At 39.0% G+C, this 21,509-nt stretch overlaps 1 protein-coding gene across 1 annotated transcript in view; it reads left to right on the top strand.

Moving 5' to 3' along the window:
- Positions 1-21,509, top strand: part of sorcs3a (sortilin related VPS10 domain containing receptor 3a) — a 319,849-nt gene that overhangs the window by 163,912 nt on the left and 134,428 nt on the right. Inside the window, exons 5-6 of the mRNA XM_042484973.2 lie at positions 18,941-19,014; positions 21,440-21,504. Of these exons, the coding sequence (XP_042340907.1) occupies positions 18,941-19,014; positions 21,440-21,504 (139 nt within the window). The remainder of the gene's footprint in view (positions 1-18,940; positions 19,015-21,439; positions 21,505-21,509) is intronic.

The following is a 21,509-nucleotide window of genomic DNA, read 5'->3' as shown; positions in this document are numbered from 1 at the left end:
CACTTAAACACAGGTAAGGGAAAACACACAAACAGTTTGCATATTTCAGTTCTGTGGGGAGAGTCTCCATTGCGACTGGCAGCAGGATGGATGGAAGGTCTTTTCTGAGCTGTTCTGTCACAGTGGGAGTCAAGGTGTATGTTATTGGGCTACAGGTAATTATGACATTTATTTTTAGTCACCATCATCCCTCGGGTGAGCCTGTCAGAAACACAGGGCAGCTACCATTTAGAAAACATGGCTGGAAAGCTCTTGTCACTCCTGTAAGCCAGCTCTGCTGCTTTTGTCAACTGGTCAAAAATTAGATGTCAACCTGTCCCACTAACCCAAGCTTTTGGGAAAAAAAAGCACATTCTGGGATGTCCTGTGCTCTATTGTTAGCTGACACATATGCAGTGGTGTAGTCCTGTGTGCTGCTTCTACAGCCACCCCCGCCTGAATGAACCTTTCTCAAGTCCTCATGCCTGGTGCACTGTAGTAAAGACAAAAGTCAGGGAACAAAAGTCTCTGTACTCCGTGAACACCGCATATTACCTGACAGTCTGCATATGTTATATGTGCTAAAATATTTTTGCGGTCACAGTTTGTTTTTCCAGAACAACAAACATTAGCAAAACACTGAGACAATCCCAGGGGACTAAGAGTCATCATGGCAACAATATATTTTTTTGTGTTTTTGTGTTGTAAATCCACCGCAGGTACTAGCAAATGTTTCGGTTTATATAAGTTGATTATGCAGTATGAATTATTCAACGTGTTCCAAATGCCTAATGACTCTTGTTCATTCAGTTTTAGCGGTGGTAAAATTTTGCTGATGTTTGTTTAGCCTTTACAAGAGATCCAAGTCACTGACTTAAGTTACCTCTGGTCTACTTGCAGGCATTATGCAAAAATAAAAACAATCATTAGATTGTTGTTTCAAGGAGTACTTTTCCTTTTATACCTCCTTTTTTCTGCGTTTCCACAGTTCATTTGGGGTTGTTTGACTTACCTCAAACACAATTAAACAAAGGCGCTCATTTTTCGCAACATTGTGCAAAATCTTTTTTTTTTATACTTAACAAGGTTACCTCAGGGTGTGACCTGTTTGCTTATTGTTACCCCAAGACTTGCATATTAGGACATTTGTAATTTACTAATTGGAGTGTGAAATTATAGGGAGTCTTCCATTATAAAATGCCATTGCACAGATAGGGAGGAGAAGATCAAAGATTTATGGTTCAAAAGTGCTGTGTTACCAGAAAGAAACCTCGCTGTAATTTCCATCTCCTCCCATGCCCATATAGTCTCAACCCCATTTCCCTTTTCTTTCACAATCCCCCTAATGATCGTAACAGGCCTTAGAGCCCATAAATCTGAACGGTAGGGAAACTAAGTGTCTCATCATTATGCAGCCTCCACCTATCCGCTCAAAGAGCATCCATGTAAGGCCCCCAGGACAGCAGCGGCACTTGTTTAAATCCAATCTCATTTCAGTGAGCTCTTCATCACTTTTTCCCCCTCCTGCACCTAATGACGTCCCCATGCCATATTGTTGTCTTATGTGTAATGGGGATGAGCTCAATTACTCTTCTGCTTGACTAATGGTGATGACTGAGTTAAGTTGACTGAGTCATTTTCAGTCGAGGTAATGTTGTTGCTGGCACTTGCTCCCTGAAGAAGTTATGAAGTCTTTCAGGAGGCTTTGGTTTCACCTTGGCAGGACGGGGGTTCAAGTGTGCAGCTGTTCATGTCCGTGAGTAGATAAAATCACAAAGCCATTCAGTCATGTTGCATGGCTCCGCTGATTTAATCGCAGCTCAAGCCATCAGAGGAAAGTCACGACATTGTGTTTTGTTTCTCAGTATTGTGTTTTATGTAACACACCTAGATACCATGGAGACCAAACCTCAGGGATGACTCAAATTAGAATAACTTATTTGTTTCTGAATACATGTAGCATAACCTATAAATGAATAAGGAAAGGACCCATCTTACAGCTGTTCATTTTAAGCCAGGGCTGGGCGGTATATCAATGTTACAAAGGGATGCTATTTTATGAACTTACGAGATTGTTCTGGCTGTGCTATAATTTGCCTTTACCAGGGCTGCAACAGTTAATCAATTAGTTTTCAACTATTAAATTAATTGCCAACTAATTTGATGATTGACTAATTGGTTTGAGTGAGGGGGTGAAGAAAAGAAAAAATCTCTAATTTCAGCCTCCCAAAAGTAAATACGTTCTGATTTCTCTACTCCACTATGACGGTAAATTGATCATCTTTCAGTCTGGATCAGACAAGACATTTGAGGACATAATCTTGGGCTCTAAGAAACACTGATCAACATTTTTTCATTACTTTTTTGTAACCAAACAACTAATTGATTAATCAAGAAAATAATCAACAAATTTAGGTCTTTCCCCACTTGGTCACTACATCCATGCCGTGATATTTGTTTTTTTCCATATTGCTCAGCCCTATATCAAGCTTTGAGTCTGATAACCCAATAAACAGAAAAAAATGTTGGCATTGTATGTTTCTGTAAACCAATATGTTTAATTTGTACTTTCTGTAGTGGATATGTTGAAATTTTACCTTTTAACAATACACAAAACCCACTTGGTTATCGTTAGGAAAAGATCATGTTTTGGTTTAAAATACCTTTTGTTTTTGGGGCACAGTCCCCACTTGAAAAATAGTGATGTCTCTATAAAAAAACACCACTTTATGTGGCTCTATCCTGGCAGGAAAAGCATAAAAGACTTGCTAAAACCCAACTGGCTTTGTTTTTTGTTGATCTTGAGCAGTGGTCGGTCCACAGCTTGGCAGGCCTGTCGCCATGGTGACATGCCATCCGCCATCCCCTCCACCTCCTGATTACAATGTCAGCTCATAATTATACCACATCACTTTAAATATGTTGAAAAGATATTTATGAAATGTGCAAATGTAATGTATATGAGATTTGCAGAAATCTACAATACGAACAGTTTCATTTGTTAACTCTCAGTATGAACAGTGGACATAGGTGGTCAAATATTGTCTTTCTGCTGTTTCTTAAACCTGGTTTTAGACTTCTTAATCTCATTTTTTTTTTGTGATTCGTGTAGTTGTTTTCATCTGTTGACGTTACAGTCAACAAATCAAAGCTTAGTCAGTGAAATAAGGAGTGGGTACGTCATCTCTCTTCCAGCTGGATGCATTCATGAAAAAAAGTGACAGGTGTGGATGAGGTCCAAGCAGCTTTCTTGGTTAGTGTAAGTCAGCTGCAAAGAAATATACATTTTTAAATGCAATATTTATTTTTAATCACTGTGAAATCGTTAAGTGAACTGTTCTTGGAAACTGTGACTGCAGCCTCTGTAAGTTGACAGGGAATGATGTTGTTGGGACAGATGTGTCACTCACTAATGATTGGTTAGGGCAAACCAAAACTAAAAAACAGCCCCCTCCTGACAAGAAACAAACGAATCTCTTCCATGAGTTCCCCTGATACTCCGAAATAGTGAGTATGTTAAAGGAGCAGTGTGTCGGATTTAGTGGCATCTAGCAGTGAGGACTGCAGATTGCAACCAGCTGAAACTTCTTCCATGTGCCAAGTCTGAACTCCCTTTTAGGATTCCTTCAGTGTTTAAAGTTTTTACCGGCAGCTGAATCATCCGCAGAGGTCTTTTCCTGTACTACACAAATAGACCAGATGATTAAAACCTGCAAAAACACTGAATAAAGCAGTTTCACGTTACTGATTTTTTTTCTGACACTGTTGGACTTGTTGCAGATTGGCCATCTGCCCAGCACCTGCTAATGTGTGCTCACTGTTTTTCTTTAAAAGCTTGAAATCCAGATGTTCGGGAGGTTTTTAGCAGGAGCCAAATTATTTGCAAAGGTCTCTTTCTCTCCAAGACAAATGGACCAGATTATTTAAACCAGTAAAAACACTAAATAAAGCATTGTCGCAAAAAAAAATCTGTGTTTTTTCCAGCTCCTACACTGCTTATCATGGAAGCTGTCACAAAAATGAAAAAAAGTGACTGGCCCGATGAAGAACCTGTGATAGGTTTGTCTGTTCTGGGCTACTGTAGAAACATGGCGATGCCACATGGTGGATTGCAAGGATGAGGACCTGCTCCCCCTCTAGATAGGATTAGCTCTTTCTAAGGTATTCAATACATGAATATTCTTATTTTCAGGTGATTAGACACTAAAGGAAACATAATGATCATGTTATATTCCATTTCTGCCCACAGGGTCCAGATTTTGTCCTGTTTCATTTGTTCAAGGTCCACATATAAGATAATTTACCATATATTGCAAGAGCAAAGAGCAATTACTTAAAACTTAAAGAAATTAGAAACGCTGCAACCGGAAAAGTGCATATTATTGTTTCAACATCACTGACATAAAAATGCTACAAAGACACAGCATGTTAATGGACCAGTTAATACCAAGAAAAATAGCTGCTGAACCGCAGGAAACTGCACTATAAAATGAAAGCCCTGTGCCATTTATTCAAAATAAAGTTGTTGTCCCCAAACTTGACATACCCAGTCACTTGCACCCACGACCCACTTTTAGACCGCCACCCACCAGTTTGGAACCACTGCTCAAGAACGGGCACCAGTATTAGTTAATGTCAGGCTCTGTGAGAAACAACAGCAGAGAGAGACAGGACTACTCGCAGTTTGGGATCTCCAGGTGAACTCAGGAAAGACGTTGCTATAAATGGACAGTAAAGCCAGAAGCTTACTGCGGTCAAAGAACTTGCTGCGGTCAAGCAGCTGGACAGAGAACTAGTCAAATATTTCAGGTAAACAAAAGTGTATATTGTTTCCTTTTCTTCATTCTGTGAAAAGGTGCAGGCACATCTGGATAAGCTGCCCAAGTCTGTCAGGGTTTTAGATTTTGGAGCGGGTGTCAGCATTCAACAGAGTAAGCCTGCAAAATGGGAAAAAAAAAGCTCTGTTAAGGAAAATAGGCAAGTTACTTTAGCTGCTAAGGTTGTGGCTGGAAGAGGCTCAGGGGACGACTAAAACACTGCTGCCCATAATTCCCCCTTTTTTTTCATCGCTGTTCTCTGACACATACACACCAGCATACTAAAACATATGTGCGAAAACAATTTCTCTTTTCAAGACCCAAACATGACTAAAATAATGCGCCGGCATACTACACACACAGCTAATGTAGTAATAGTCTCCACTCCCATGGGAAGCTGTCAGCTCACTGCAAATGTGAAAGAACGAGCCTCTCAGTCCCCTCAGTCCTTCAACATGCAAACATTGTTTGACTTAATCCACTCTAATGATGCAAATTTATGCTGTTAATTATTTCTAGCTGAATTGTATCCTGGCTAAACGTTTTCAGAAATGCAATGGGGACATCAGACTCAAAGTATTCAGGGAGAGAGAGGAGGAAGACATTATTCAAGATTTATTTTTTTCCCCCTTCTTTCTTTCATTCTTTTTCATTTGCATCGACTCCATAAAAAGAATTTGCATTTTCCCATTTTGTAACATCCCTAATATGGGTGATATTGTTGTCTGTGGCTATAGATTCTGGTATTGAAGAGTCCTCTTTAGATAAGCCCTTTTAATTCAAACCTTATTTAATAGGAAGCAGTAAGCCCACATCCCCGAGTGCTTTGCTTTCAGGATCTTTCTCTGTCATTGTAATCCCCAACTGACACCTTTTTGCCTGCTAAATATGATTCCTTATTTAAACCCCTTATATGGACATTTACCGACTCCAAATGGATGTTATAACGTCACAAAGAGTAACCTGTTCACTGGTGAGAAAGCTATTTTTTGTCACATTGTGGTTATAGTCAAGAGTGGTTTCAGCCGTGGCCACTTTCTTCTAATTAAACGTACCTTATACTTAAGCTGTAGCCCTCGATCGACTGTGACACAGCTGACATTCAGACAAGACAAGACAGCATGTGTCATCGGTTGTGAGGCAGCTCTTTTTCATTTCTCTCAGAGTCCAAATGAATTTACAAAAGTTTCTTTTTTCCATCAGTCATATTGTCAAATATATTTATTTTATATTTTAAGTTTAATAAAGGAAGAAGAAACATATAACTGTACGCAAACATCAATAATGTTCCTTCAAGCCTTTGAGTGGGAGTGGACCTGTTTGATTGACGGCTGATCTGGCAGCACTGCAGAGATATTGTGTAACTTACTCCTGCTGGTAACTGTAGTTCATAACATGAAGACATTGTTTTACAGCATTGGCATCAGTTAACATCAAAACTGATCTGATGTTGTAGTTTAGAGATAGTCATTTTTTTTTTTTTTGGTCTTTCTTCTGAGCTTTTTGATTTTCATTTAGTTTTGGTTTCTTTTATAAGAGCATAAGATATATTCTAGAGTGTCCTAGTTTCAGTTGTATTTTTTCTCATTTAGTTTATATTTAGTGTTAGTTTTGCAAGTACTATGAGAAAAGCTGTAGTATCTGAAAAAAAGTTCAAATGGATGAAATAGGGGACACCAAAAATGATTTACAAACCATTTTGTATGAATTGTGCTCCAACCATTTTATTCTTTTACACCACAAACTATTTGCTTGAACCACAGCGAACCATGGTAATCAGCACCAAATAAAAAGTGAAAGTTTTATTCAAACATGAAGAAAGTATGAATATGTTATAAGTGTCATCTGGGAACATTATGAATTTAAAACTTCTTTCGATATTGTGTTGCCATGAAAATGATTAATTTCATTGACATTTTAGATTCGTCTCTACTGAGATATTGAGTTTATATAGTAACATTGCTGTTTTAATTTTACTGTTGCGGCTTTAGAAACAACATTTACTCATAAGATATTTAATTCTGATTCTGTTCTGAATTTATTCTTCATGAAAGTAATTCCTTATATAATTTACAGCATTAGCTCTCTAATCTCTTTCCCATTCAAGCCAAATTGGTATTATAACTGAAATATCCCAAATCAGAACAATAATGAATTAAATCGAATCAGGATTATTATCAAATTGGGACCTTGAGAACTGAAATCGAATAGATTTTATGTGATACCCAGCCCTATTTCTATTTCATTTTTGTTTGCATTACATTGTTTATTGCATTTTTATTTAGTGTTTGTGTTTTTTAAAACTGTTTGAAAACTGAATTAATGTTAACTCTAGTTAGCATGTCTATTTTTAAACTGTTAATCGTGCTACAGTTGGCTAGTGAATTAACTATCTGAAAACTGACAGTACCTGTGTAATTTTCTTGGTGAATTTTGGTTTGATTGCTTCTTCAGCAAACCGATGTGCAACAAAAGACCTATGCCAATGCTTGTGGGAGAAGGAGACATTAGCTAGAAAGCTAATGTGGACTGCAATTCATCACAAAGCAGATCAGTATGCTGTTCTAGAAAAAAGATGCAATGACTTTAAACAAAAATCGGTCACAAAGAAACGGAGTGGTAGCTATTGATTCAAAAACAGCAGTTCCTAATTTTTTTCACAAACCAACGACACCTCCCACAGATCTCGCAGTGTGCCTATTTGGACAGATCCACTCCAGGCCCTTTTCCTGCCCCTGTCTGAAAGGTGGTGTTGAGCTCGAGCCAAAAAGGCTGCTCAGCTGCTGCAGTGCATTTCTCAACTCAATGACTTTCCAGATGGCAGGTATCTTTAGTGCTCAGCTCCCATGTCCTGAGCTGCGACAGCTCTGCTGCGCTCCATCGGGCTGCAGCGGGCCCACCCTCCCAGGGTACTTTTAATGGACTTTAATTTGAAACACATGATCAGGACAATACAGACAATGCACTTGCTAGCACAATGAAGATAATAGAGCTCCTTTTCATGCATATGGGCTTAGCAGCTCACAGCATAATTATTGCTAAGTGGAGAAAAATGATTGCCTGAAGCCCCCCTTCATATTATACACAGATGGAAAGGCCCCATGTGCTGACCTATATTCTTAGTAGGTTAAAATTAAAAGAATTAAGAATTTTAATGAACTCCAACAATAGCCAATCTGATACGTGTATGTGGCTGTTTTTTTGTTTTTTGTTTTTTTAAGAACTGAGGAACACGCCTCACTGTCATCACATGTGACTGCCAGGCAGGTTTGCTGCCTGCTATCGTTGTTGTGTAGCAATGAGGTGACAAGATAGCATGAAGGAATCACTGAGGGAACCCAGAAGAGGTGGTGCGGTATGAAAGTGAGCACAAAGCCGGTGGGAATCCATTCGTTAGACTTGACTGGGCACACATTAGTGTTTGACACTGATAATCATACAAGATAATATTTTAATTTGTTGAGCATGCACTAGCGACACATGGTTGGAAACTCCACTGAGCTCATGTAGAGGTACATTTTTTACATCGTCGAATAGCTTTTGAGAAAAGTAAATCTGTGCAGTAAAAAAAAAAAAAAACTTTTCTGATTTTCTAGAGATTTGTTCTTGACTCAGAGAGACAGTAATGAAAAGAACAGTAGATAGGGACACAATGTGCCTCAGATGACAAATGTGGCTCTGAATATCTTCTTGCATTTATAATGTGATAAAAGGTCATGTGGACCATTTGTGATTAGAACTAATTGCATTATGCACCTTTGTAACATCATTATACAGTGTCACTTTAATAGCATGAGACTATGAGGTCAGTTACTGTGTTATAAGCAGAATAATCCCATTGATGTGCTGTCGTTTCATATGAAGGCATTCATCTTTCAAAGGGTCTTGAATGTGCGATCAGAGTAAATTATGGTCGCTCTTTACACAGCATACATTAGTTCTGACATATTAAAATTATAAAAGGGGAGGTGTGAATGGGGCTTTAAAGTTCAACCTTGACCTTGATTTTGATGTGGTTGAAAGCTCTGGAAAAGTTAGTTAGCAAGTAGGTGGTCCTTGAGTTAATATTATTCTATTAAAAAGATTTAAATTGACTTTCAAGACAGCTTCCAGAGCCCACCTGATCCCTCACCAGCTTCCCATCCGTCATCAAAGAGTGCCAGTAACCAGCGATGTAATGTGACGAAGTACATTCACTCAGTTACTGTACTTAAAAACAGATTTGAGGAATTTTAATCTCATGTCGCTTCTACTTGACAACATTTCAGAGGCAAAAGCTATTGTGTTTTTTACCCAACTACATTTGTTTTGGCACGGAAAACAAATGAAACATTGAGTATATTATGCAAAATTAAGAATTTCTGCTTCTCATATAAATGATTTAAAACACATTTTTGATGCGTTTTTAATCATTTTTATATTTGTAGAATTGGTTGGACAAAACAAATATTGTGAAGGCGTCTCTTAGGGCTCTGGGTAATTGCTATAACATTTCTCACTATTTTCATACTTTTAACAAACCAAATAATTAATTGACAGACGATGAAAATTAATGAGCATATTAATTAGTAATGAAAACAAAGGTTTCATTACAAAACAGTAAAACTATAGCTACATAAGTAAAATCCTGTATCTGCATGGATGCATCAGTAATAATTAAATACTGATAAAATGTATAAAAGTATAACAGTAACAGGAGATGTTTTTCTTCATCCAGTACTTTTATGTTTAATACTTAATACTGAGTACTTTTACTTAAGTACCATTTTCAGTGTAGGACATGGACTTGTAACAGATTGTTTTGACAGTGTGGTATTAACTTCTACACACCTATATTTTACTAAACTTGTATTCATGTGATTTCGTGTGGCAAATTAAATGATTGAATTAAAGTGAAAGACTTGAATACTACTTTAGGAAAACAAACCTTGGGTCTCTGTGTGACAGAGAAGCTTTGCCCCGCTGCTACTTTCTGATTACTTTAATATGGCTTCTGATTAGGGCTGTGTCTAATAATTATTTTAATTATTGAATTCTCTGATTCAGTGATGAATTGTGTTGTCCATAAAATGCTCTTGTGTTTAATCTGACGTGCAGTCCTATTGGTTTTAAGTTTACAATTTGATATATAAAACAAAGAAGTGCATGTCTTCAAATGAAACATCAGGATGACATTTTGCTCAATAAATGATGAAAGATGAATCCATTGCCAGACTGATTAATTTATGTTGTTTCTTCTGTTGATACAGTGGCAAGCAAACTCTAGATTCCCTATGGCATCTCATTCAGAACAATCCAGACGGTTCATTTGCATAGCCTTTTCCCATACATCCCTCCATAGGATCATCCGTACTGCTGTGTACTTTGCAGGCTCCATAAATTGTGGGGTGTAAAACCAGTCCTCCTCTTCCCTCCCATATGGGATATGCCAAAGCGATGCCAACAGAAGTCATTTGATTTAGAGCACTGTACATAGATGCATCAAGAATTTATAGGAGACTTAATTAGGAGTTATAAAAGTGACTTATAGCAATTGTGTGGGACACAGGGCCCTATAATGCGGCAGTTATCATTTCCATAACTCCCAAGTCCTGATTCTTTCCTCAGAACTTTTATGTGTTGGTGGAGCTGTTTGTGCTTTGATGTTAATGCACAAAGCTTTTCTGGGTGGCAGCATGTTGCCGCTGCAATGCTGCAGAAGGAACTGTGAAAATGAAGGGAAAAAAAGGCAGAAAACCTATGCTTTGCTTCCTGTTACTGCAGTGTGTCATAGAAAATATTTACACACATTATGCCAACATCAGGGCAAAAGCCATGACGATATAGCACACATATTTTGAAGCAAAGAGAGATTGTAGAAATTGTCTCTCGGTGAGAGGGATTTCTCTTTGGCGTATCTGCCTCATTTTTACTGCCTGTGGTTCATTTTCTAATCACATGGCCAAATAAAATGTCCTTTTGACTCATTCTGCAAACTCTCAATAGCACCGGGGGCTGCAACATTATTGGGATCTTGGGAAACAAATGTTAGAGTTTAGTCTGGAGGTAATCACTTTATTTAGCCAATTAACCAGCTAATAGCAAATTAGGTATGCTGCATTTTCAGTCGATACATCAGCTGCAGTTAATAGGAGCTTAATGTTTTTTTTCAGATTTTAGTAACCAATGTAAGAGTTTCACCAACCTCATACAAGCTTAGTGTTATTATTGTGGCAATTATTGTGTCATTATTAATCAGTTTTGGTTAAAAAAAACAAAAAATAGAAAAAAAATAGAAAAGAAAAATAGATAAAAGAGGTGCTTTTCTTTTAGTCCAGTGCTCCACTGAGTCAGTGAGCTTTAGCAACGTTTATCAAAGTGCCATTCATTTAGAGTTGTGAAATTTTATTGTTTTGTGTTGTAGGTATCTTGACTTTTATTTTAAGTTTCTGTTGGCATTGCTGACAAATAGCTGACTACTGCCCACACTGAGGTCTCCACCACTTATCTAACATTAGTCTCGGCCACTCTGCACTGCACACCACCCTGGTCGTGACTTGTGTTTCCTAGGATAGCAATAGGATAGCCTTATTCTGCCTCTTATTGGCGTACTCTGACATTCTTACCCAAAACATAATCAATCTCACTCCTCATGCTTAAACCCACGAATCCAAACAATGAAAACAACAAGTACTAGCCAATCATAAGGCAGAGCAGGGTGGGTCATTCCTTTGTTATCCAAGAAAATGCATTTTCGCCCCATGATCAGGTGGGAGCTAACCAGATCCGCAGTGGAAAAATCGCTGCCACCGTCCACGCTCCCTCCAGGTAGCCCTGGTGAGTTGGTGGCTTAATTTTGAGCTGCAAAACTAACAGTGAGTTCACAATGCTAAAGGAGGTTTGCGGCGTTTTCACAGCAAAGTTGTTGACTCTGGATGATGTTAATAGTTCTAGTTGACAAATGAGCAGCGCTGCTAGCTAGCTCCCACCAGGACACGGGTGGTGTGCGGTGCAGTCAACTGAAGATTAGCAAAATTAGCCTGTAGACATTAACGCACAAGTGGTCAAAAATATTGTTGTTTACTTCCCTGATTAGAACCTTTGTGAAATTAGACCACATGGATCAGCATCCAACCAAAGCCACTTACAAGCACGTTCCTTCAAATGTATCTCTGCAAAAGTAAAACCGGGCTTCCTTATTGAATTATTAAGAATCCTAAACATGTGTCATACAAAGCGTTTCACCTAAAACAATCTTTCAGACTGCCACATTAGTGAAAAATACTTTCTCTTTACAAAACACATGTTAATGACTCTGTTTTGAAATCCCACCCCGGACTGCGAGGAAAATCTACAGCCAGAAGGAGAAGGCTTGACACCTTTTTGATCCCACCCCAAAACACAGTCGACAGCAAGTCAGCGTCCCGCAGCGGGACATGTAAACAAACTACACATTGATATCACATGGATAAAACGTCCAAAATGTTCTTGGCGGTTAAACAATTACCAGTCAGCCTTTACAACACTCTTAAACCCAACAGCAGAGCTCTGATTGGCTGTGTTTTTTTCCCACCAGGGACCCAGCACAACACACAACAGATTTTGAGATATCCTGCTCATCTGTGAAATGCTGCTGCTGAATTTTTTAAATATAATTTTTCAATGCTGCGTGCACACTGATGAAATTCCATTCGTCTCCACTGTACTGTGGTCGAAGCAGAAATATCAGACAGGTATCTTAAAACCTGGATAAATTATATCCATGGCTTGAAACCACTAGAGGTGAGCGAGAAAATGTGTTTTTTTTGTAATATGGATTAAATCACAAATCTGATGCTTAAACATTAATATCCCAGACAGTTTGAAGAGTGATATTTCAGTGTCTGGTTGTATCTGTTGCCATGGGAAACAACAAAAAATATTGACACGATCCCTAACATTTTTATCCACTTTTACTCCCCACTGCCTCGAGCAAAATCCATAACGTCTTATTTTCATGGAGCAGACTGTCAATAGAGAACATTGTTGTGTGCAGGAGTGATCAGATCAGCGGGTGGGAGTAGCATGGTGCATCTGGTAATGGTTGGAAATCCTGCGGGGAACCGGCGTTTACGGGGTCACAGAACAATCTTGTATAGGCTCCCTGTCACTAATTGGTTGCGTAGGTCCACCACATTTTATCATCCACTGCGAGAAAAAATGGAAACAGCAGCTGCAGAGCTGACATGTATCTTTTATTCTGATTTATATTTCATCTTAAGTAAAAGTGCACTAATACTACACTTTAAGCAGTTGGATAGCAACAGGAAATGCAATAATTTCCCCAAGCGTTCACCGCACACCTCTGAAATGAGAAAAGTCAAAAAGGGCTTCATGAAATTCATCTTTCAGTGGGTGATGTGGAAGCTCTCCTGTGAGAAACCAGAGTTTGAATCCATTCATTTCTCATTTCAGTTCCATCTGTGTTTGATTTACCTAACTTCCCCATGTAGATTTGTTTCAAGTAAAGCACAAGTGAAGGCTACAAGAAGAAAAACAAACGTGGACCAAAACATAAACCAAAAAAGATTTATTCCCTATGCGTTTATATCTGAAATCCAATATCCCTGCGCGAGTCCTAAACTCAGAGTAGTGAAACAGAACCTGCTTATTATGCCTGTAAGCCTGCAGCGTATTTTAAATTGTTTGATGGCTAAATGTTATAAAAACCAATATTACCTGGAATGAGTTTCTTGTGAGACATAACCTTAACTCTGATCTAAACCACAGAGTGAGACGTTCTTTTTGATTTCGACCCACCTTATGTATAAACAGTGTTTGAGTGTGTTTCATGGCTCTCCATTAACATGAATTATTTCTGAGATAAAGGAAGCTTACTCACACTGTGGAATGACCTTTTAGACCCTTGGATGTTTTTGTTTTTATTCTCGAGCTCTGGCAGCATATTATCATTCTGTTATTCTACCAGCTGTCTAAGAATTGTTATTCACATGTAATATTTCATATATAACCAGAAATATTCCATAAAGAGCTGTGTCTGTTTCACCAAAATTAAATGTAGTTTTAGTCTTTTGAGACATAGCTTTAGTCACTTTTAATGTAATTTCATTATGTTGGTTTTAGTCAACTAAAACTATTTATAGGCTCATTGTGGTAGTTCATTTAATGTATATTTCTTCTTTATTTGGGATTGTCTTTAAGGCAGCTGAATAGCCACCTCATGCACTCCTCTTCTGTTCAAATTGATTACCTGAAGAGAGGTAGAAATGGGTTCATTATCTGCATTTTTAAGCAATAGAGAGTCAGCCTGGATAAACACATGATCAGCAGACCAATCGATACAATAAATCTTGGCATTATAACTTTCTGCGAACCTCGCTTAACTTAAATATGTGTGCTGTTATGTAGCAGATACATTGAAACTTCATGTTTCAGCAACCATGTCACCGTGAGAATTTCTAGTGTTGGTGCAACAGGAAACAATGTTAACATGTGGGAAATACTATTCAGCAGAGTAACAGACTTCCACACAATACATACATCTCACAGTGACTCTACCAAGGCCTTGCTAGACAGCCTGCTTGTTAGTTAATCATCTGTCATTTTACCGTTTGCTTTCAACTGACTTTAATGTGTTAACTTGGAAAGAGAATATTTTTCACTTTTAGTATGTATTTCCTTGGTCTTAAATTTCCTTTAAAGTGGTATTAAAAAGTTCTTTTAAAGTCTTAAATTTAACTTGAACATGTTTTCAGTTAAAACACGCTTTTGGTGACACTCCCCACTGGAAATGCAACAATGTCTTGGTAAATTACAACCACTTTTCTGGTGCTGTCTCCACTTGAAAAACAGCAGCACGCTGCTAAATAACACACGTTTTTTTGACTAAAGAGCCGCTGGAAATGCAGCAATGACCTGTTTTGGTGTGATTTATTAAGATCGGTAAATCAAGATGAAGTATAAAAGACCAAAAAAAAGGGAAATGTAGTCTTGTGTTTGGGCTCTACAGTAAGTAGCAGATAACATCATATCAAATATGCAGCGTTACAAAAGCCCTCGCATTCAGTGTGACAGTTTAGATTGCGGGGGGCTGGGACACCTCTGAGGATGACTCACCGATGGCCCATTAGGTGCAAACTAAAAAGGAAGACTGTAATGCTAATGATGTGTTTGGGCTCTCTTACCTGCCAAGACAAGAAGCTGTTTCAACTGATTTCACCATTTAAACAGTAACCGCAATAAAGTCAATATACTTTGTCACCCCAGGAGAAAGTCCCCAGTCTCCCTCAAAAAATATCACAGTCTTGTGAGTCATTGAGTTAGTGGGATTTTATAAACTTCATGAAACGCTGTCTGCAACCAGTTCTTAATTCTTTGTGCCTTCTTGCACATTTGGAAAGGCAATTGCAAGTTATTTTTGTCTCAGCGTGTTGTTGTACCAGCATGTCGGCTACTCTGTTTCTAGGTAAATGATATGTCTTGTTAACAGCAGATTACGCCAGCTGCACAGATGAGTGTCGTGTACCCTGTTGTACCATTCATTTCCCAACCATATTGCTTTTATTTTTCCCACAGTTCTGTTAAATAACACATCTTGTGGTGCTGTAATGGCACAGAATAGAAGGTATAATCAGCAGCTAGAGGCTGATCTCTTCGAGCCGCTTCCTTGCTGGCTCTCTTAATTTGAACAATATCCCATAATTTATGTTAGCTAATGCAGATAAACAACAATCTGTATCAGCGTTCTACAAAAAGCTCCAACATAATATTTTCCTGACCTTATGATAGGATAATAACAAGAGCTTCCCTAATAGTATGCACTGTGTGGGAAGCAAAATCCCTCATGCACATCAGATATGATAAGAATAGCTGATTTCAGGAGCACAGAGGTCAATGAAGATGTTTAGCAGCCAACGGCAAACTTGAAGTAAAATGGTCACATTACACAATTCTGGATGCAACATAGTTCTCAAATCAAGAATGGCGTGGTTAAAGGTGGGTGTCTTAACCCCTAACCACCAGGGCACCGGGGAAGAAAAGATATTTTGCAATTTGCATTTCTAAGACTGGCTTTAGTTTTCCTTTAAATTCAGTTTTTACTTGTTTTTGTTTCAGGAAAAAGGTGAATAAGGAATGTTCAGTCAGTATCAGTGCATATTTGTCATAGTTTACACTGAGGGAAACAGATGTTTAACCATGCAAAAATATGCCTAGGATACACTTCTCAAGGGTCATTTATGCTCAACGTGAGATTCGTATACGGAGACGGACAGAGCCTTTTGTCCATATTCTGTGTTCATATTGTCTGCATTAGTGCAAGTTTTGTAAAAGCTAATGGATACAGATGACACAGCAGTGCCACCCGAGGTGACAACAAGGATATTTTTAAAAATAACAACATGGAAAAAAATCAATTATAAAAAGAAGTAAGAATTATCCATCCACATATATAGATGTATTTAAAGGCCTCACAGACCACTGCTGTCACCAAAGCTGCTTAATTTAAAAATAACAACATTGTGACCTGCTCCTCCGTCGCTTTGTTTGTTGTTGTCTGAAATTTTTGACACTGCCCTTGAGTGCCTTCCATCGGCTGTATCTTTGCAAACATGAAGGATGTGAAAGTATGAGGGCAGTGTGGATTTATCTATTGTCATATGTAAAGGGAGTATAAATTAGCCTTAAGTAATCCACATACTGCATTTCAAAGCACCTTCAGCTAAAGGTCCAACATTACCTTGCAACTTAATACCAGAATGAGCAACTCAAATATTTCTAAACCCACCATCAGCACGAACAGATGAATTTAACTAACATGCTCTCTGCAATTCCTCAATCACCATTTGAGCTGCCGTCCTTTGCCGGTTCCCTCAGCTGTCACCGACTACGTCGGTGGCATGGCAGCCGGTTGGCCGCGCTTTTGATTTATCGAAGTGAGTGGGAAACTATGAAGCTTACTTTGTGACAGCTCAGAAGCTTTAAAATTTAAGATGTCATTGAATTGATGAATGGAGAGAGGAGAGGCTGAGCCTGCCTGCTGGCGTCATATGTCACTGTCCAAAGTGATGAGGAACCCTGCCTGCTGCCCTGTTACACCGACCCAAAGGCTCCGAGGGGAACCTTTCATTACTGAGGTTAGAAGAATCAGAAATCAAATATTCGGTAGAATAGATGCCTATGGGTGCTGGGTATTTGACTGTTCAACTTTATAAAGGTTTAGACAAATGTTTGCTCTCAGCTAAAACTAGATCCATATTCTGACCACACACAGAACGATAAGATAAATGCTTTGGTCTCCTGCTGTTGTTTATCATTATCAAGCACCCAAAATAGATACATGCATGGATGGATTACTGAACTGACCTACTTGGCACAGACCCAGGGGCCCAAAGTAACTCCCCCGGCCTAAACTGGCAATTATCACTCAAATTAACAGATACTAACCAGGAATAGACTCAGTATGACCACATGGAGACACAAAGAGATGTAAAGGAACTTTGACACAAATTAACTGCAAAAACAAGCAGAACAACCACAGAGTCACAAAATAACTACAAACAGATGCAAAAAAAGACCACATAGAGATGCGAAGAAACTTAAGAGACACAAAAAACTACAAAAAACAACCACATAGAGATACAAACTGACTACAAAAATATGCAAAGGAACTGGTACACATATAACTACAAAAACAGAGAAAAACAACTATGGACAGAAAATGATGAAAAAGAGACTCCAGAAGACAACAAACAAATACAAAGAAACTAATACAGACAAAAATAACTACAAAAAAAAGAGAAATTATGAAAATAAAAAACATGAAGAGACATAAAATGACAAAAACAGACACCAAAATACTGCAAAGAGATTCAAAGGGACTAATACAAAAGAGGAAAAAAAAACCCAGAGAGACACAAATTGACAAAAAAAGAGACAAAATTTCTATAAAACAGGCAAAACAACCACAAAGAGACACAAAACCACAAAAAGATGCATGACGACTACACGGGTGCAAACAACATCAATAAAAGAGGCAAAACCACCACAAAGTCTATGTGTCTTGCTCCTGTAGTAAAGGTAGTGGGGCCTTTTGCATATCTGTTCCCAGGGTCCCATTGTCTCATAATCTGCCCATGGACACATACTTTGTCCTGATGTAATGATAATTTGGTGGAATAATCATATAATAAAGCGTGGCATCCATATGTGACATCCAAATAGTCACAGCGGTTTTCAGATTAGTAGCAGATCATTGCTGCAGTCTGTATGTACCACACTCTCGCTGTACCTGGTTTGAGACAACTTGTAAACTGTAATTTTTAAATGGAAAACACACCTGCTGACAGAGATGGATTTTCCTCGCCGAGCTGACAAATAAATTTGCAGCCGTGTGACTAATGTGTATCCTTTTATCCGAGTTAGTGTCAGATTTGCTGTGATAAAAGGCAACAAGTAGCAACATTAGCATAGAGCTCAACTGGGGCCACCGACTCACCGCGCTGCGAGGAAACAACAATGTACAGACACTGCAAGATATAAGGCGAGCTGTGTGTACGACATCAATCAATACAGTGTTGGGGAAATGCACCCGCGTTATTAATTGTTTGCCCGGGCACCAGAAAATGTAATTAATACATTGAAAGTGGGCCACTGGCTACATACTGCACACCTTAGAGTCAGCTGAGCTATATATCATTCCTCGTGTTTGTGTGAGCTCATTCTGCAGGACCTTGACTGTTTAATGCTCAACATTTGTTTTCGGGGTAAAACGTACTGAATCAAACCAAATTATTTGCTGATCAAGCTAAAAGTGGCCTCATTAATGTTACATCTATTTAGGTTTTAATGTATTATTCTCATTATGAGTTTCAACTGAGACCAGTTCTTATTTGAAGGGGGACTGGGGAATAGAGATGCCTATATCTGTGACAATATGTTAGCTTAAATGGCCAGTTGGTAATGATGATAGCGGCTCAGCGCTATGTCAGCCTATCTCCAGATAATGCTTTATAGCCCCAGACTAACCTCCACCCTGGAATTATCCAGCCATGTCTCAAGCTTGCTCGTCACCGTTACGACTTTTAAATCAGCTGGTCTAATTAGAGGCTGGACCTGTGCAGAAACACATTCATCTTGCTAACAAGACCGACTTTATTTCTCCACAGCTCTACAGCTCGGTGGACTTTGGGAGAAAATGGCAGCTCATCCATGAACACGTCACGCCGAACAGATTCTACTGGTGAGTCATTCCTTTTCTCATCTTTTACGCCGCTCCAGTCACCAAAGTTTTGTTTACTCAGGAATGCAGAAACTGTTGCTCATGTTCTGCGCGACTGAGCAAGTGATATTGATGGCTGAGAACAAGGTGTGTGACTGACTGGTGATGCCGCCGAAATTCTGCACATTATCTACCTCTTGATACAATCAGGCAGAGATTAATCTCCTCCTTCAGAACACACTTTGCATTCCGCGTCCCAGGGCATGTCGCATTCCACTTCATTTCTCACACACGTTCTGCTCATATCAGGCATATTGAGCATAAATATTATTCTTACATCAGTGATAGAAGGAGAGGGAAGGTGGCTTTGCTACAGATGCATACATGCAGATACAGAAGCTCACGTACAGTATGAGGAGCCGTGACTAATAATGGATCCGGGACGTCCCTGTCACTTCCCATCCAGTCAAGTCTGCTGCTCACTCCCCCTGCAGTGCACCTACCATGTCTGAAAGTGCGCACTCATCACAAACGTAGGCCCGGATCTATTCCAGCTCATTGCTCCTCTCCCCCCTCGCTGAGGTGACAAGGGTGTGCCCGGGATTGCCTTTGGCTGTACCCACCCTAACTTGCATAAATCTGGAGCTACTTCAGAGATATAATCCTAAATAATGCGCACAATCCTGTCGCTGGCCTCGCCCTTCAGCACCAAAGCCCCTTCAAGGACATCTAAACACTGGATGAGCCTCGAGGAATGACTAGGCAGGCCTCCAGTTGGCTGCATTTAGACAAAGGCTTCATCAGCCTCCAAGGGATATGAAATATCGCCACAATGGAAATGCTACGTCCATCCGGTCTAATCCACAAGCAGTAAAATGAGCAGAAAGAGCGAGACGCTGACAATCAGAGAGTGTGGTGACCCTGCACCACCCAGTCAGTGATGAGCATATTTCTTTTGTTTGCTTGCATTTTACTGGAAGAGAACTCGTCCAGTTGTTGTAGATATGCTTGCCATAATGAGGCATAATATGTGGGGAAACATTCCTGTACTGAAAGATGCAGATTTCAGGGAGGAGTGGGACATGTCAAGTCTTAAGTCCCTTACCAAAGACAAAACAAGAAAGTAGCAGAGGGCCACTAGCTGTGGCCAGAGACATTATGTTGTAGTGTTGTCGGTCCATCCCATTTTTATGAACACGATATCTCAAAATGCCGTGAGGGAATTTCTTCAAATTTTGCACAAAATTCCATTTGGACTCAAGGATGATCTGATTAGATTTAGGAAATCAAAGGTCAAGGTTACTGTGTCCTGCTCCATCTTCTTCAAATGAATAGATAGCAATATCTCAAGATTGCTGCTGGAGGAATTCTTCAAATTTGGCACATCAACATCAACTTGGACTCAAAGATGAAGTGCTTGGATTTTGTTTGTCAAAGGTCACTGTGACCTTGCGCCTATCTCATTCTTGTGAACACAATTCCCTCAAGAACTCCCTGAGGGAGTTTCCTCAAATTTGGCAAAAATGTCCACTAGAACTCAAAGATGAACTGATCAGAATTTGGTGGCCGAAGGTCAAGATCATTGCGATCTCATCAAACATGTTTTGGCCATAACATTCATATGCGAATTATGACAAATTTTCACACAAATGTCTAATAGGACAAAATGATGAAATTATGATATCTATGTTCAAAACATCAAAGGTCATCTTCACTGCTACATCATAATGTTCTGCAAAAACACTTTAATGGATGTTATTTTTTATTTATTTAACCCATATTTAACCAGGAATAGTCCTATTGAGGTTAAGTATCCTTTTTTTAAGGGAGTCCTGGTCAAAGCAGCAGCATGATGAATTTCACATAAAAGAACAAACAGACCAAAAACACAACAGCACAAGCTAAAACAAACAGCAATAAAATTCACACACAAGCAACAATGTCATTTATTAAACATCATGGGTGCCTATCTCAAAACTGGATTGATTCTTTAAATTTTCTGTGCTGCTGAGCAAAGATACGTACATCCACGTTTTAAAGTACTTTTTCTCAGAACGTCCACATTTGAACCATTGTGTGTTGTCATGGCTATAAATGAGTCTGGACAGACATGGCTTTGACAAAATCAGCAATAATGGTTTGACAAAATTAGAGACATTTTTGTGCAGAAAAGGTTCAAAGTGGTGTATGAAAGTTCAGAGTGCAGGGAGTTAAGTTTTTAATGCTCAAAATTTTGTCTCCACCAATGAGGAGACAAAGCCTACGCTCTAGCCTACACTTTTCTTACTTTGTGCTGCAGAATGCATCCACTTGATTCTTGTCCTTTTTTCAGTTTCCTCCTCAACCCTTCCTTTGCATCAACAAATTCTGTTTTTTCCTTTTTATCTTTATATCCCTTTATATGCATTACCATTATATTTATCCATGGTGTCTCACTCTCTCCAAGGTCTGTCTCTGGCCTCGACAAGGAGCCAGATCTGGTCCACATGGAGGCACATACACCAGATGGAAGTGAG

Source organism: Plectropomus leopardus, chromosome 3, assembly GCF_026936395.1.
Source record: "Plectropomus leopardus strain MGB_pleo_1.0 chromosome 3, ASM2693639v1, whole genome shotgun sequence".
Taxonomy (NCBI): Eukaryota; Metazoa; Chordata; class Actinopteri; order Perciformes; family Serranidae; genus Plectropomus; species Plectropomus leopardus.
The sequence above is the reverse complement of the archived record's forward strand: the minus strand, read 5'-3'. Positions and strand labels throughout refer to the sequence as shown.